A 15,288-nucleotide genomic window follows, 5' to 3' on the forward strand; every position below is an offset into this window, starting at 1 on the left:
GGGATTTACACAGTGGCCTCATACCACGTTGCTGTGCTTCATTCTTCTTTCAGATTGTTTCAAATAAGAATAATCCATATTTTAAATTTAATCACTCTCTGGATAAGCTTTAATCTCTGTGTGTCTTTCATAGATGAAGATTAAGTAATTTTATAAATACTCTAGAATGCTGTAAAAACTGTCCGCATGTACCGGTACTGTATATTAGAGTCGACACTTAGACATCAATCCAATTAAGTACATTTGTGAGGAACATATTCATTTCTGTGCGCCATATTGTTTTGCGACTTGGCATTGCTGGTGAGTTCATAACAAAGTCGCAAGAGCTGCAGAAGAGAACTCCTTTTTAGCGCATATCAGTCCGTTCATTTACTATGTGTTGCATTACCATTTCCAATTCAACCAAAGTAAACTTGATAATCAACGCAATTAAAAATACAATTACTTGTGTTTCCAAGTGCCATTTAGCAGCTTGGCCTGGAAGCTCTGTGGGATTCTCTCTCCTGATGACACCTCAAGGTGAACTCTTGTATGGCCGCCCATCCTGAGAACACTAAATACGGTCAAATTAAACAATTTCTCTTTTCTCACTGCTATTTAATCACTTATCTTACTTAGCTGTCTGTCTTGTCTGTCTGAAGTATTCCCTGAAGCGCACCATCACATTGACTGGAATTGTAAAGATGACTGGATAGTTTCTCTGGAAGTATCAAAGCCTTTGCAGTCTCACAGATCCTATACCGATTGTGTTTGCTCACCCCAGTGTTTGCTCAAATGCTTCTATTTCAGTGTCTTTTTTCTGGATATGGTGATACTGAGGATCATATCAAGCAAGATTTCCATTTTGGGAGTGAAACAATTCTTCTATTTAAAATTAATTCCAAATGAGGAGAGCTTTTTAGATATATAATTGCCATTTCTCTCTATAATCATAATCATAATCATAATTAGAATCAATTGCTATGATATCAATATAACGTAGTGTAAGTAATACCTCGATCAAGGAGGTTATGTTTTTGACTGCATTTGTTTGTCGATTACAAAAGATCTGCTGGATTGATTTTGATGGGAAAAAAATGGGTGGACCAGAATCTATCATTAATTAAAATGTTTATTTTCATTTTCAGAGATGACAGAATGGCTTCCACAGTGCCTTGTTTTTAGTGTAACTTGTAAATGAGCTAGTGGCACATTGTCTGTCCCCAAAAATGTGGCCACTCATTAACTGGGTAATTATCCATTCATCCATGAATACATTTCAACCACATTCAAGATGACATTTCTGAACACACACCATTTCCTGTTTTCTCTAGATGCGCAAATGAGTTGGGAATGTCAAATCTTGTGGGGATAAATGAAAGCTAGAGCTCTTACAGTGGGATATATTATTCGGATAAAGCGTCCAAATATTATCTTTGGACAATTTCTGACAACATTTTAAAGGAAGCACAGGACTGTTATTACAAGTGAAAGAAAAAATAATATCCGCTATCAAACTAATGCTAAGACTTCATCTTGCTGCCATTTTCCTGGAGGAACATCAGTCTCACACTCAATAATATCCCAACTTTAATTAAGCCTCTAGTGAGTTCCTTGGAAAAATCTCAAGTGCATGAATCCAAACAGATGGCACGCTATTTTTTGCATACCTTATGCCACAGGTACCAGCTCTTTCCCTCCCTGAAGACAAGCCTAAGACCAGCTTCCCTTTATGTACTCTCCTGGGGCTGCACAATACAAGATTCAGCCACACAATTCATAAAAGTTTGTTTTAATTAAATCTAAAAATACAATATAGAATAAATCTCGTGGCTGACAGACACCCCGAGGATAGGTTATTTAAAGACACACCACAGAGAATGTGAGTCAGTGTAGATGAATGGGTTTAAAATACAGTGAGTGGTCCTGTTTCAATCATAAATCCACTGGCCTGTATGTGGCCTGTTTCCAACAGCAGCGCTGCTGCCTCACAAAGTGGAAGCTCTCATGCAGCAAACAAGGGAATTGTATCTGACTGTACACATTCATCCAAGGCTAATGGCATGGTGATGCATTCAGGGGGATACACAAGCTCATGTTCTTTGTTCTAGATCATTTGACTTCCTCTAACTTCCACTCACCGCTGCCACAAGTGGATATGTGAGTGATCTGTTTAATCTCATCAAATATGATTAGGCAAAACACGTCTCAAGATAATATCCTACATCCATATGATGCAGTGCCAATACTGATGAGGTGTGAATGTTGCAGCTATTAGTGAAAGGAGGCCACAGGAGCCTCCACAATCGTTAGTTTTGCAGGAAGATCTGCTATATGACCATCTAAATAAGAAACATTTAAGCTTACAGCTGCAGGGAATTTGACAAATGCTTGATGCTCCAGGAGTGTACCTGCAGTGCTTCTTTGCATGATTTCTTCTACAATAATTGTATTCCCATGGTCAAAGCAGTATTGCAAAACTGTTGTTATTATTTCTGCAAATTATCTATTTGAATCAAATATCAATCAAAGGTATAACGATCTTCATAAGCAATGCAACCCCAGGTTTGCAAGTTTTGCACAAGGGTTTTAAAAATGCAAAAAGGAGCATGTTGAAAAGCTGTAAATTTCCTATTCAACTATCTGGCCGTCACATTTCCTCCCTGTGTGTAGAGCACCAGTAAATACATAAATAAATAAAAAAATCATGGCTGGCAGTCAACATAAAATATGACACAAATATTAATAAAATAAAACCTTAGTTGGATTGATTTTGTTTTCCAGTTGAGAATCGAATTAAAAACATGATCCAGAGCACAAACAATTTTTTCATCATATTTTTTAGCATACTGCATTCACTTTTCAATCCCATTCCACATTTGAAATCCTTTTATCATTTTACTTCCACACAGTAAATCACTCAGTGAATTACACAAGACAATTTACATGCTTGGATAGTGAAAACTTAAAAAATATTTCTACATAAAACATCTTGCTACTATCCAAGAGAAAGACCACTATTTTTACAAAGTTGTTACTAATCTACAACAGAACTCCAGGATTAAAAAAAACCCCCAAAAAACAAAACAAAACACAGTTTTGATAAGTCTGGTCCAAGTTTCTGTTGAAAAACTTAACTTTCAAGCCAGAATCTGATGTCGGCACTGGAAAAGCAAATGCTGTTTATTGTAGAGGACTAGAAACACAGCTGCAAGGACTATTGGCTCAAGAATTCATGTTTAAGAATACAAAATCAGAATTGTGTTGTAAACCTAATATGTTTAATTGTTATGACCTCAGTCATAAGACATCAGTTTGTCCCTGAAGGTTTTTCCAGATACTGCTGCTCTCTTATGATAAGGGCTTATTGTGAGCTGGAGAACTGATATGGACACTGCCTACAGGGCACAGTGAGGATCAGTTTCTTCAGTTTAGTAAGACTCACAAGGCCTCCTCAGAGGTCAGGCTGATTGCTACATCGCCGATGGTATGGTTCTCACATTCCAAGGGTAAATAGAAAATCTATTTTCCAACCAGTTTTTTTTTTTACATGACAACACGTGTGTGTGTGTGCGTGTGTGTGTGTGTGTGTGTGTGTGTGTCCACATTATCCAATAAATTAATTATGATGAATTATTTGCATTATTGTATGCCAGGCATTATCAAAGACAGTCTGTCTCAATTTACATAGTTTGACAAAACAGCAAGCTTCTAATTACACTAAGGAGTTTGATAGTGGAACTGATGTTTATTTGGACTGGCTGGGCTTTTGGCTGTAATGATTATGAAGTAAACACAGGCAACCCTCTCTTTGAAAGACGAGGGCGAGTGAGGGAAGCGTTGCGTGAAGCAGGCAGATGGTTTGCGTGGACAGTGTGTTGCTAATGGCTATATTATATCTGCTGGGATGCAACATTATGCTCAAGGTCAATGGGAGCTGCAGAGTGGAGGATCATAATGACTTGGGCCTCATGTCCTGGAATGAGATCCCCTGATAAGGATGTTGAGATATTTAATCTGAACTCAGTTGCGCACACATGGCCATTATATTCATCCACAAATTTAAAAAATCTGTTTCAATGAAGCGGTGATAAAGGACTAAGATGAAGGCGGTGTATTTATTTTTTCTAAACTGGGAGGGTGGAGTGAGTGTCAAGCATCCAGTATGAAATTAGTTTTACGATGCTCTTCTACAGACTGATATAGTTGAACACATGGTTTATCTTAGATGCCGTTCATTTGCATGTAATAGTTGCTTTCATATCATCCCTCATCATTTCTATTTCATTTTGCATAGACTGATTGTTTACATGGATGAGTCCCCACCGAGAACAGCAACTTATCCTGCAGTAATCTTTGTTTACATTCATTAAGAGGATGTTGAATTCTAGTCATACCAGTCCTTTATGCTTCTTTTCCATTTCAAACCATTACAAAATCAATGTTTTACCATAAAACTGTATCAATTGTATTGTAGTTTTGCATTTTTTCCAACTATTTGATGCATATATTATTTCCATAATTATCCATTTCCCCAGAGTATTAATAAATACTGTAGGTGTTGTCATTTCCCTTCAGTTGAAAGCGAACAGCTGCATCTCAACAACCTCGGCCATCATTACAATGATATTTGCTTCCAGTTGTCCTCAACCAGGCTAAATCCACCCTCAAGTTTGTTTATTAAAAAAAAGAGCAATGGCATCATGCTGCATTATCATCTATGGGCAGTTTCATGTAGCCAGCATTAATGCATCATGAGACGACCTACGAAGCTCTGACAGCTCCTGTGGAGCACCATGTTTTTTTTTTTATATCTTTCACCACTAGAAGTTAGTGGAATACTGAACAGATGTAAGACTGTTTGGTTCAACAAGTCCTTTCATATGAGGTTAGCTTAGCAGGATGATTGTTGTGATGGTCGGCAGCAGCACGGTAATTAATCAGCAAAAAAGCATTACTCTTGAGTGCATTTTAAAGTACAAGGCTAGTCACAACAACATGTCAGTTTTCAAGTTGTTTATATTTTAATCCGCACTTTGTCTCTCTTTTTCATTCTTTTTTTTCATTTTTCTTTTTTACAGTGGCATAGTTGAAAAATGAATATCAATACCGAGGGAAAAAAAAAGCAAAGGTCACACATTCCCCATAAAAAGCAAATTAATTACAGCGATTTTGTACAAAATGAGTTATTTATAGCATCATAAACTAACAAAATAACATGTATGAGCATTGGCAATGTAGTTCAATGTCTTTGATACAGTGACTATATACAGTGAGGGGATGTCTAATTCACCAATGCCTCAACATGTCATTAGTACTGCTGCCAGCAAACTCAAAGGCCATAATGGTGATCCTTGTATTGTTTTTCTATGATTAGTTACAGAATTAAAAAATGCAAACATTAATGTCATACAATTACTTCAGTAACAGCAATAATATCAATCAATGTAGTACTATATAATAAATGTCAATCAATCAATCAATCATAATATAAATACATATATTTTGACCAGAATCTTTTCTTCTTCACATTTTAAGCATTTTTTTTCTTGAATCCCTGCATTAAAGAAAACACAAAATACAATCAAATAAATTGGAAATAATACCTTCTCAGATTACAAGCTAAAACCAGTGCTTTATCATTTTCTCAGATTTAGTAATTACACATTATTTACAAATCACCTGGCAAAATCACCTCTCGTTACATGAATGAGAAAACAAAGACTTGTGGCATAATTTAAATGCTGCATATGCTAATATACAAACCGCAATGTGTCAGGGATCCCAAAATTCAACAATATTGTTCACCAATATTCACGTTAGCAAAATATGTTACAGCAATATCCACACACTAAGCATAGTAGTTCAATAAAATTCAACATAAATAATGAACCTGTACAAGGTTCCAGTCATTCTGTTTGGATCTAACGTCAAATCTCCAACAGTAATTAAAGTTCCTCATCCATGACAATATCTGTAAGTGTACTGAAATCCTCATAACATGTCCGACACCGTCTCTGCACCAGACTCATCTTGAATCCTGAGACAAGAAACAGTTGATGTGTTTTCTCTCCGTTAGTCCTCAGACTTTGTGCTTTAAATTTCTAACTTGTTCTGTTTAATACAAATCAGTGGAAAATTAAATCAATGAAGAAATATACAGACAGGGCTAGAGACAATCACAGATACGGTGCTGCTATGTTTTGTTTCAGCCATCTGTTGAGTGACTGTTTCAAATATATGTAGTATTTGGCTGTGCGGGTTAAACTCGAGGCTTCGTCCAAAACCGCTGTTAAATCACTTGGATGATTCTTCCAATCTCAACACTTGATGGATTTAATATGTTATGCTCTTGAAATGAAACAGTTTTAAAAAGCTGGAATTTGATGCTGCAGAAGTTATTCCAAGCAGTAAATGAAATCCAGAACAATTTACATTATATAGGCACCGTAAGACCAAATATAATCCAATTGCATATGGTTTACACCGATCACTTAAGGAGAATGTTATATTGTGAGCGAATGCTTTGAGAACAACCACATTCAACTACGAACCTTCTAGAGAAGACAAAGGAACAGCAATTAGAGCACAACAGATCATGTAGGAATGCTGAGGCAGCTTAAAATTGCATTTCTGCTGTCAACAGTAGTCATTAAATGAAGGAAAAGAATAACAGAAGGCTAAATGAAGTACTCTTTCTTTTCCTCCGCATGCACATGGTTTCCCTCAGCATTGATGATGGCTGTGTCTGCGTCTGGGGCGTCCTCTGCTCCTTTGGCCTCATGCGTTAGATACGTCCCTGCAGACACACAGAGACACAGCAAGTTATGCGCCTGCTGGGAAAAGCATGCATACACTCACACAGAATAAGAGAACTGTTATTCAAGGCCATTGGAGTGACCTGTTGTACCTTTATGTCTTGCCAGATATCGTCCAAGAACTATTATCAGACACAAGGTGATGAAGACCACGACTGCAACAACACCACCGATTAAAGCGTGGTCAGGTCCATGCTGTCCTAAAGCATTAGGATCTGAGAGAAGGAAGAAGTAGATAGACTCGGTCAAGCCCTGCTTTTTAATGTAGCTGTAGACATTCATGAAATGAAATTAAAATATTTGACTACTGCATGGAAAAAAAACTACACAAAACACAATAGTACCAAATGGGTTTCAGTCATATTTAGCGCAACCGCATACCGCTGCTTTGAAGTGCTTGAATGGAGATATGAAAGAGGCAATCACAGTTTAAAAAATGTGCCATTACCAACAACATGCTGCATGAAGACTAAAGTCTACGGTATTTTTATTTTTTTGCAAAAGCCTCCACACATGCTGAATGTAATTTTCCTTGTGTTCGATGCCAGAGTCTACTGCAGAGGGTCAGGCTTTTAAAATAAGTTATTTAACACAAGGCATCCTTTAGGCAGAGAGCGAGATGAAGCTTCCCCAGTAAGGAGCATGCCTTTGTGGCCATCCTGTAATAAACTGTAAGTGGCGATGTTTTTACTGGGAACCTCGTGTGCTCTCATTATCTCAGGATGATGAATGGCTATGGCTTGTGCTCAGGTTTGCAAAGTGACCCTGTGAAATGACGGCGGGGATGTTTCTGAAAAAACCTCATTATACTCGTCTTTTTACGGAATGCAAACACAATTTGAAGGAACCGATCGCATGAAATATTAAAAATAAAATAAAGATGAAGTTGTGGAACATGCAGTTTATTTAACACCATGCAGAATAAAACCAGCACGATTGTTTTATCAGGGATTCACAATCAGTCATTTGAGACTTTGACAAAATAACTGTTTTGCTACAACAGTTTGTTTGCAATTTGATGGATAAAATGTTCTGTACAGCTCATTCCACTGTCGGCAAGGGGCATAAGCAATTTTCATATTACACTCGGCTGGTGCACGCAGCTCACAGGAATGAGACGAGCTGAAAAGCTCTTGCTGTGCTGCAGCTGAATTTTCTCTGTGTGTTTTCACTGTGAATAAATGCTCAATAGAATGAGATATTTGAGCTTTAATTCACATGCAGTTATGCTGATTAGTCATTCGTTGATTCAGGAACAAACTACAGGCAGGCTACATTAGAAAGGATTGTTGCAAAAATTACAGCCACTTTCTTGAAAATGACACTCAATAAACCACGCACGCACACACACACACACACACACACACACACACACAAAATAAAACTAATATTCAGACAATAATAAGCTGGTCTGTAGAAAAACTGGACTGTATCTTGATGAAACCTGAACTCCCCTCTTCTAGTTCTCCTTAAAAAAAACCTCTACCCCACAAGAAAGTGGGTTTAACTCCTGGCCCCATTTGTTTACTTTAACTGGTCCAAAATTATTTTAGTCTGTGTTCACACAGCAAAGACTGAAACCTAGTCAGTCTTAGACCGGTCCAGACTGCATGGTTGATGTGGATCGAAACAAGCCAGTCTGTATGTATGGACAGTATGAGTGTGACATCACTGCAGGAATATGTCAGAAGATTCTGACGCCATGTACACATAGCTGGGTTATTGTAAAACCGAATATTCTCCCCCCTCAGTTTAGAAATAAAAATAATTTGAATCCATGCAACCTCGTTTAAAAAAATACAATAAAAAAATCCATCCACAAAAAGCAATAAAGCACCTGGACAGTTGGTATCACCAACGTTTTGAAGGAATCCATGCCATTTGTAAATGTAAACACAGATCACACACGTGAAGTCAGACCATCTTTTATTGCAGGCATCGACGCCTCGAAACCTAAAGGCAATAGTCTGAACAGGGATTTACAGGCTTCCCTCTCCAGAGACACCACTAGCTCTGTCAGACAATAATCAAACGAGATATTGAGGAACAAGTTTTGAAGCTCTATTGACTGTAATGTTATCTGAAATTTTCAAATTGATCCAGAATCCAGGATCTCTACTGGATCAGCACCAAAAATGTATGTGTATTTTTAACAGATTATTTAATCCATAAATTGGGTTTTCGATGTTATTTATATTTTTGGTTTTAATCATCTGTTCCTGGTAAAATTCATCAAGATCCATCCAGAACATTTTGAGTTATCTTGCTAATGGACAGATGGACGGACAAAGAAACATTACCTCTGCCTCAACACAGAATATGTTAATCATTTTCTAAAACTATAGTATAAATGTTAAAAATAACAATGTCCCATAAAAATCCACCTTAAAAATTATCCAGTATCCACATGGCCAAAAATAAAATATTTCCACACTGCCACAGATGCACCTCGATAGAGCCATCCATCTCACAATCTAGACACATATTGTTTGATAACTCATGCAGCCTGCAACATGACGGGGGAGAATGCAGCCTGGCATCAGCAGAGTGAGCATCCATGCATGATGATGGTTTAGCTCATGTTGTGTGGAGGTCGGGATGTGTCCTGACCCAAGTCCAGATCCAGCATCCCACACTGGAATTCTAACTTGCTCTGATCATCTAGAGGGATATTTACCTGTTGTAGGCCCTGGAAATTCTTTGGCTGTTGCCATGGTTGCACACAGTGGCAGCAGTAAGGGGAGATGAGGGGGACAACGCCGTGATAAATAAAGTGACCACAAAGTTCAAAGGACACATGAGAAATTAACATGATCAATTTTTCTGAGCTTTAACTTTGGCAGCATGCGCAGGTGACAGATCCAAATGAATTTGCAACTGGTTGCTGGAAACGGTCACTGGCAGAGCAGTACAAAGCCTATGATCAGGGATGAGCTGAAGAGCAAGGCCCACATACTGAGATTTGAGGGCTGTAATTGGCAATTGGCCAGTTATCTGAAGGTCAGATAACTGGCCAGTTATAATTTACGTCTTGGTCAGTTATAATTTACGTCTTGCATCTTTGGTGTTGCTTTAGTGATAGTTTGAGATTTTTCTGTTAGATTTTATTGTTTTAATGCTGACAAATTAAATCCTATTAACCACCATTCCTTTAGAGTAGAAGCAAAAAAAAGCCAGAGGCAGAATAAAAACCAAACTATTTGCTTGCCAGCAAATGTAGAATTTCTATTTAAAAAATCAAACATTCAATATTTTTTTACTGCTCTACTTCTGACCTACATTAAAAACATTCAGGTATCATGCACCTCAGCCTCATTCATCTTGGTATTGTCAATATTGCCCAGTTCTCAAGGGATAGTGAAGAATGTCAGTTTAATTTTCTTAAGAAAGTTGAGCAAAAGAGAAGGAAAATAAAACGTAGGATAGTTACCCAGTCACTTAATGGAAAGAGACTCCCTTTCAATGGAATAACCCTTCTCCCTTCCTTCTGTCCCTTCACCTCCCTCACAACACTGCAGCCAAAACAGTATATACATGATAGAATTGTGTTAAATTAATTTTTATTATGTGTTTGCTTTTCATATTATTTACACTTTTATGTTTTATCTGTTGTTTAGATACATGTAGTTACATATTAATATAACTGTATGCATGTGAATGGGCATTTATCTGGTAGGTAGGAACAGATTAATCTAGTTTCCATTATTTCTTATGGTAAATATAGTTTCATTTTTGAACAAATTGGTTTTCGAGCAGTATAACAGAAGGAATTATGTTTGAGAACCGACTGTAATTGACAGTAGTGCAATAATGCATTTCTTCAAAGTGGAATCCTGTTTTATTTGTACTGTGCGTGTGCAGAAAAAGGCTCACATGTACATGGTTCATTGCATTAAAGACTGCGGCAACCACTTCCAACCTGCAGTTTGACAGCTAACAATAGTAATCAGCACATACTGCAAAGGCAAGTATAAGACATGTAACCAAAACAAACTCTTATCAAGGAGCATTTCATGTTAAGCATTCCTGGTTTTATTATTAGAATGAAGCACATCCAATCAAGGAACATTCTACTTCATTGTAATAATAACAGAAATATATTTCTTAATCAATTGTTCCACCAGTCAGAGTCCCCTTGTGGCCCAATGTACGAAGTCAAACATTACAATAGCAATTCCTTTAGGAGACATGAACTGAAACAAATGCATAGAGCATGCAATTCCAATCAACATGAGGCAAATGTAAATGCATTTATTTTTTGGTGTAATGGAAACCATTCAGCCTCAGAGTAAAAGTATAAACACATCCACAATTTCTGCTTATGCGAATGTCATTTTCTCACATTTGGTTTATAACGTATCTGATTTAGTAACCTGCAAAGTCTGCTTATCATCAGTGACCAACAATAACAGCCAAGCAAAAACTGTAAAAAAATTGCTGGCGAGGTAACAGTGCTCTGAAAAAAAAGAAAAAGTGGAATGAAGAGGAAAATCAGAGTCCAACCAATATAACAATGTTAGTTTGTAGCTCAGTGCCAGTTTGTTAGCTCATCAATCATCAACTGTGTGCTCAATGTCATGTTTGTGAGTGCATGGAGCATTAAGGTGGGCTGTGGAGGGGGTCCATGCATACCTGCGACTGCAGCTGCGAGGGAGAAAGGGAGTCGGAAGCACTAAAGTGATCACGTCTGCTAAATGAAAACTGGAACAATGGGGGGCAAAAGCAAACGTATCCGTAGGGAACAAACAACACAGATCCATTACTCGACTAGTCTGGTGCAGCTGGTTACCTGTTGACCTTTACATCTAAATAAATACAGAATAACAGGATAACTAATGACCGGTGGATTAGAAGGACATGTGTGTTACCTATTTAAACTTTCAAACAATTCTTGATTGGTTATTACATATACGACACAGTTAATGCAAGACTCATCGTGTCTCGCTGTTCAATTGGAAATATTAGTTGAGATGTGAGGCTAAAAGGCGAGACGGTGCTGCAGCTTCAGAAATAAATGCGGCCATTTCTCAGCAGTTTCCTCCCTTTGATAGCATTTCACCGATGTCTCCTTGCTGACTTAGCATGGTGCATTGAGGAGCGCAACTGCAGACATTGAGAAGTTGCAGCAGAGTGATGACAAATATTGCTTCTTAGCGCTCTTGTCATTAGCAAATTAGGTTTAGAGTCTAAAATGAGAGCCACTAAGTACCCAGTGAGAAGTGGTGCAGCTCTGAAGAATGACTGTCATCACCAGTGGAAATGAACCGTTATTTCTCACACATCTCTTACTTGCTCCTCATAATTGCTCATCCTTTCCTGGACACTTTTGTATTGGAGGTGAGATGGATTCTGAGGGAGAGAGAGAGAGACCTAACAGCAGCAGAAAGGACAAATATGTAGCCCCTTGCCAATGACGTTTCTCTTGTGTGCTTAATAAATAAATAATCATATTTTGTATTGGAACTATCTGTGTGGTCTCCCTTTTTGTCCTTGCCATGGAGCCAGGGTCGTGACAGCTTGAATAAGTCTGAGCTGTTAGAATTGGCTCCAAAACAAAACAAAACACAAATTTACTTTGTGGTTTTGTTCATCACCGAATGTTTTCAGGGTCTGAAGGACTCACAACACTATAAGGTTTTTAAATGATGCAGCCACGCCGATTTAAAAATTGATTCGTTGCTGACATTATTTCAAGCAAAAGTGATATAGACATTCTTTCGACTGTCACAAAGTAAAGTGTTTTGTGGTGTTTTTTTCCCCCTCACAAAGCGGTGACAGGAGAACAGCTGCAAAATACAAAGAAATGCTTTCAATTATAGGTCAAGAGACAACTCTAAATGAAGACGACACCACAGGCCAGGTGAAAACAAACACAAATCACAAGCTGAAGCTGCGTAACGGGTGAATGTTTGGGCATGTAACTAAGACAAAGTAGAGGGACTGAAAAGAAAGGTGCGCCCACAGCTGCGGAAGTCTTCTCCTCACAGCGGGGATATTGTGTGCCTGTTTGTGTTGACTGGGATGTTTGAGTGATGGTCCGGGAGGAGCAAACACACCCAGCCAACCGAGTCAACACTCACACTGCTCTCCCTTCAGTAGTCGCTCTATTCTGACTTGACTTTGAAAGGCCAAGGATTCTTTCCCTCAAAGGAGATGCAGCGAAAACAACAACAACGACAAAAATACTGCAGTTGTCTAAGTATAAAAAGCAACATCCTGAAATCAAATTTCACATTTCTCACATTTTAGCTAACATACAAGATGCATTCTGCTGCATGGACGGCTTGCACAAAATCCAGAGGTCTTCCTCAATGATTTTAATAAGCCACATGGAATTAAAACCATATTTGATCTGGCAGGTTACTTTATTCTCAAACTATGAATAAACACTATATGTAAACACTATATCAGTTACATCCAAAATGTGTTTTTAGTAAATCCTTCCTGAACGTAACTTAATTTTCCTTCTTTGTGTTTCTCACATGGTTCTCATCATCAATCAATCACTGATGACTAATAAATGATAGATGTAGTCAAAGTTTCAACCATGTAAAACTGACGTTAAATGCTCTTTGAAATGTCTCGAAAGGTCATAATGCTTGGGAGGGAAATTGTAATTCCAGGAGATGCAGAACATTCTGCTCCTTCAAATCCTTCTATTATGTCTTTGTTTTATATTTATTTCTCTTTATATTTAACTGCCACACCATCTGCTGCCTTTGTCTCCTTGAAATGCACACCCACTGTCTTGGAGTTACAGTGTACTGCAGAACCTAGAAAATGAAGCAACAGCAAAAATTGACCATCCATAGCAAGAACAGCCATTACTGTACCCACCGTATACAAACAGTACATATTCAGCACTGCTGGTCCCCAGGTGGTTGCTGGCCTCACAGCGGTATGTGCCGTTGTCTGTCTTGTTTAGTGTGGTGATGGTTAGTTCCCTGCCCTCCACAATCATGCGCTCAATGTCTGGCAGCTCCCCTCCATCTTTAGACCACAGCACCGGCTCAGGTCTGGAGTTAGGTTTAAGGTTAGAGTAATACAGACAAGATTTTCTAAATGCATGTAAACAAATGCAACTAAACGCAGGAAATTCCTCTCTGTAGCGAAGAACCACATTTCATGTCCAACTGCGCTTATTATCCAGTCAGCAACAGCCTTCAAACGGAAATTGTAAGTAGATGCTAACTTACATTGGGTTGCCGACGGAAACACACTCCAACTTAAGATATTGCCCTTCCTGTGGAATAATCAGCGAATGTTCGATCGCCAGATGAGGAGCATCTGGAAAGAAGATGCAAGGCTATGAATAAAACGGACAAATTACAACAGTCGTTAGTGCTTCACCCACTGGGCGGCTTTTAGCTGTAGCCCATATCCGTGTTCTGCTTTGGTACTTATCTCTTACCTGCAAACTAATCCTACACTAATCCTAAACAAATGCAAACCTGAAGCTCCAGAAATGAATGCAATCTCAGTCTTTGTTTTTCTTCTCAATGCTAATCTGGCACCTAATCCGGTTTTGCAATGAGTATACGACTGCACTCACAGTGGACCTCCAGGACCTCGGTTGTCATGTAGGGGCTGAACAGAGACACATGCTCCACGCTGCAGGTGTAGGCAACGCCATCATCCCGTCTGTCCACATGGAACTGGAGGCTGCTCTTCACTGAGAATGATTTTCCTGTGGCATTCACCTTCGTAGTGCCTGCAGAAGGACCCAAAACAACAACAACAACAACAACAACAGGAGTTCAAAAAAGGATAAATGCACATAACTTAAAATGTGCGATTTTTACCTCAACTGAGAAAAGAAAAGTCAACTAGCCTGACTGTTCCTGTTGTGTTTGCATGTAGAGCTAATGTGATGAAATGCTTTAAATATGGGCTAAGGGCCTTTCAGGTGAAAGACAAAGACCTTGCATTTCGCCCTGAAGTGCAGAGGGGGCGTCGTACCTATGTAGTGTCAAATATAAATCTCTTCAGCATTTCGTCTCATTCATCACTTTACTTGCAGCATCAGAGCTGACATAGACAAGCTGTCATTCTGTTTCGCAGTGGCTGCAGGCTTTATGAGAGAGCCTGCGGAGCAGCTTTCAAAAAAATATCAATGCTCCCAGGTAAACCTGCATTGAAATAGAACCTCAAGAGGCAGGCAGATCAACACTCGGGTAACCAGGGATGCCCCAATAATCAGTGGCCCTGTGTCTGCTTAACAAGGTGGAGCATCAGTGGCAGGTTTGGAATCCATTCTAGGCACACACAAATAAAATAATTTAATAAGAGAAGCATTTGGTGTCAGAATTTTGCTTACCTGAGAATATTTTATATTTTATATTATCTGGGTCAATTTGATTAAAATGACAAACAGCGTGATGATTTGAGCTCTGCTTATAGAGTTGTTCCCTCATAGCTCATTCATTGTTTAAAACTATTTTCAACCATGCTTCTTTTAATGCCAGAACCTCTTGCTGCTTAATTTGCATGC

The 15,288-nt window shown here is 38.5% G+C and overlaps 1 protein-coding gene across 1 annotated transcript in view; it reads right to left on the reverse strand.

Annotated features, from left to right (window-relative positions):
• Nucleotides 1-6,659: 6,659 nt before the first annotated feature.
• The window catches only part of cadm2b (cell adhesion molecule 2b), a 112,925-nt gene continuing 104,296 nt past the window's right edge, over nt 6,660-15,288 (reverse strand). The window contains exons 6-10 of the mRNA XM_068745385.1: nt 14,350-14,508; nt 13,994-14,084; nt 13,635-13,813; nt 6,890-7,012; nt 6,660-6,778 (exon numbers count right to left, since the gene is read on the reverse strand). Of these exons, the coding sequence (XP_068601486.1) occupies nt 6,660-6,778; nt 6,890-7,012; nt 13,635-13,813; nt 13,994-14,084; nt 14,350-14,508 (671 nt within the window). The remainder of the gene's footprint in view (nt 6,779-6,889; nt 7,013-13,634; nt 13,814-13,993; nt 14,085-14,349; nt 14,509-15,288) is intronic.

The sequence above is a fragment of the Brachionichthys hirsutus genome, chromosome 11 (genome assembly GCF_040956055.1).
Source record: "Brachionichthys hirsutus isolate HB-005 chromosome 11, CSIRO-AGI_Bhir_v1, whole genome shotgun sequence".
Lineage (NCBI taxonomy): Eukaryota > Metazoa > Chordata > Actinopteri > Lophiiformes > Brachionichthyidae > Brachionichthys > Brachionichthys hirsutus.